Source organism: Portunus trituberculatus, chromosome 22 (assembly GCF_017591435.1).
Source record: "Portunus trituberculatus isolate SZX2019 chromosome 22, ASM1759143v1, whole genome shotgun sequence".
In the NCBI taxonomy this organism is placed as follows: domain Eukaryota; kingdom Metazoa; phylum Arthropoda; class Malacostraca; order Decapoda; family Portunidae; genus Portunus; species Portunus trituberculatus.
The window spans coordinates 10,455,276-10,457,775 of NC_059276.1; the positions used below are offsets into that span (position 1 = coordinate 10,455,276).

General features: G+C 35.6%; 1 protein-coding gene across 1 annotated transcript in view; it reads right to left on the reverse strand.

Annotated features, from left to right (window-relative positions):
- Positions 1-2,500, reverse strand: part of LOC123507446 (transcription factor SUM-1-like) — a 31,146-nt gene that overhangs the window by 8,285 nt on the left and 20,361 nt on the right. The window contains exon 3 of the mRNA XM_045260322.1: positions 1-14. This exon is cut by the window's left edge and continues 65 nt beyond it. Within this exon, the coding sequence (XP_045116257.1) occupies positions 1-14 (14 nt within the window). The remainder of the gene's footprint in view (positions 15-2,500) is intronic.

A 2,500-nucleotide genomic window follows, 5' to 3' on the forward strand; every position in this document is an offset into this window, starting at 1 on the left:
GACCCCCCGGAACTCTGAAAAAAGAAAAGGTCACACGTAGAAAAGGTCACGAGCTGAACATAGTGGTGGTGGTGGTGATGTGGTGGTGGTGGTGGTGGTGGTGAGTTGAAGAATAAGTATCAAATTTAAGATATATAATGGTGGTCTTCATTTTCTCCTCTCCTCCTCCTCCTTCTTCTTCTCTTCCTCCTCCGCCAATTATTGTTTAACTGATGTTTCTCCTATTGCCTCCTCTGATCCCCTCTCCTTTCCTCCTCCTCCTCCTCCAATCATTGTTTAACTAGTATTTCTGTTATTGCCTCCTCTGATCCCCCTCTCCTTTCCTCCTCCTCCTCTCTGTCCATCAAAGTAACCACATACATGTTCTGTCATTAGCACCATCTTCACTTCCCGTCATATATACTTAATCACTGCCTTTCTACACATTTTTCCCAACAAATATACAAATAAAACCTTTAAAAAATTATATACTTTACTATTTTACACTGATATTGTCTCTGTGTATACCAAGAGTGGAAAAAGAAGTAGAAAATACTGTGGTTTTAGTCCCGAGAATGAGACGGTGAGAGATTTGGCGCCGTCTGAGTGAAGTGAGTGACTGGTAGTGTTTTTATGGTGTTTTTAGTGAATATTCCTCATCTGTGGAGGCTGAGGTGTCTTAAGGAAGGAGGTAAGGGTGGTGTGGGTAGAATTAGCTGTGTTAGGTGAGGTAATGCAAAGTGGAGTGCTGTGTAGAGTCTGTTATTTGTGATGGTTTGTTGATGGTTCACTCGAGTGGTGGTTTTCGAGCCTTCAAATCTCTGATAGAAGGTACAAGGGTTTTTTAAGGTGTTTTTACGGTTCCAGTGAGAGATTAACAGGGTTTCTACATTCTTAACAGGGGAAGAAGACTTGAGAACCCGGCTGGTCATCTCTGTGGCTTTTGATTTGAAGACACTTGAGAGAACGAAACGATTCAAAATATGGTTAAGGTTGACTGCCTCACCTCTCCCCACCCCCTCCCTCTCTCTCTCTCTCTCTCTCTCTCTCTCTCTCTCTCTCAAGGTGTGGGATCCCAGAGAGAGAGAGAGAGAGAGAGAGAGAGAGAGAGAGAGAGAGAGAGAGAACTTGAGCCGTTTGCGAGAGTGCCAAGTTGTCATGTTTTGAGGTGCTGGCAAGCCACATATCACACGTTTTAATTGGCTTTTTGAATCATATGTGAGATTGTCGGCTGTATTCCTCCTTGTTCCTTTTTTTCTTCCGTGTTTGCAAGGCAGGAGACAAGACTTCTTTTTCTTTCCCTTGCTTTTTTTTTTTTTTTTTTTGTCAAGATTATAAAGAAATATGAAATTGTTATTGATATATTTTTGTTAACGTGTTTTTTTTTTTTTTTGCTCCGTTTTCCCTTTATTTTTCCTCTTTTTATTCACTACGTAAAAAAAAAAAAAAATGGTAAGGTTTGAATTGTCCATATTATAAAAGTAGAAATTAGGAATTGATATATTTTATTTGGTTAACGTTTTTTTTTTTCTTGTTTGCTCTTTTTCCCCTTTTTTTTTGCGTTATATATTAAAAGAATTAAGTGAAATTTCTTGGTATTATTGGTAAGAAACCCACGAAATACTAACAAATTAATACAAAAGCATCTAACTAAAAATAATTCTTAAATATCTATAAACTCAGCAAAAATTATCCCAAATTAAACCATAGTAGAGAAAAAGACGAGTTTACAGAATGCTAACACGTTTTCATGATTACAAAGACAACTCACTCAAAAAAAAACTTTCAAATATTTATAAACGCACCAAAAACTAACCTGAAATTCAAACCACAGTAGAGATAAAGATGAGTTTGCAAAATACTAGCCAGTTTTCACTATTACAAAGACACCTTAATCAAAACGCCATCAAATAATTATAATCTCAACTAAAATAGCCTCAAAAATCAAACGTGATAGAGAGAAAGGGGACAAATTCACAAAATACTAACAAGTTTTCATGATTACAAAGACATGAAACTGAAAAAAACTAAAATATTTATAAATTCAACAAAAATAACCCCACAAAATCAATCATGGTAGAGAAAAACAAGTTTACAAAATATTGGCAAAAGTTCATTTTTACAAAGACTTCTTGTTTAAAAATCCTCAAATATTTAAAAAACTCAACAAAAATAATCCCAAATTAAAAAGTAGTTATAAAAAGATGAGTTTAACAAATACGAACAAGTTTTTACAATTACAAAGAAATCTAACTCAAAAAACTTCAAATATTAATAAACTCAACAAAAATAACCCCAAATCAAATCGTAGTAAGGAAAAAAGACGAGATTTCAAAATACGAACAAGTTTTCTTAATCACAGAGACAAGTTTCGCCCAAATGGATCCGCTTGTGTTGTGTTAAGTGAAGGCTTTTTGTGAGGCGTGTGATAAAAGGCGGTGCGTTTGTGTGAGTGTGTCTAATTATACCTGTGATGAAGCTGCCTTTGGGTTAAGAAGGTTTTTACACCCCACTCACTATT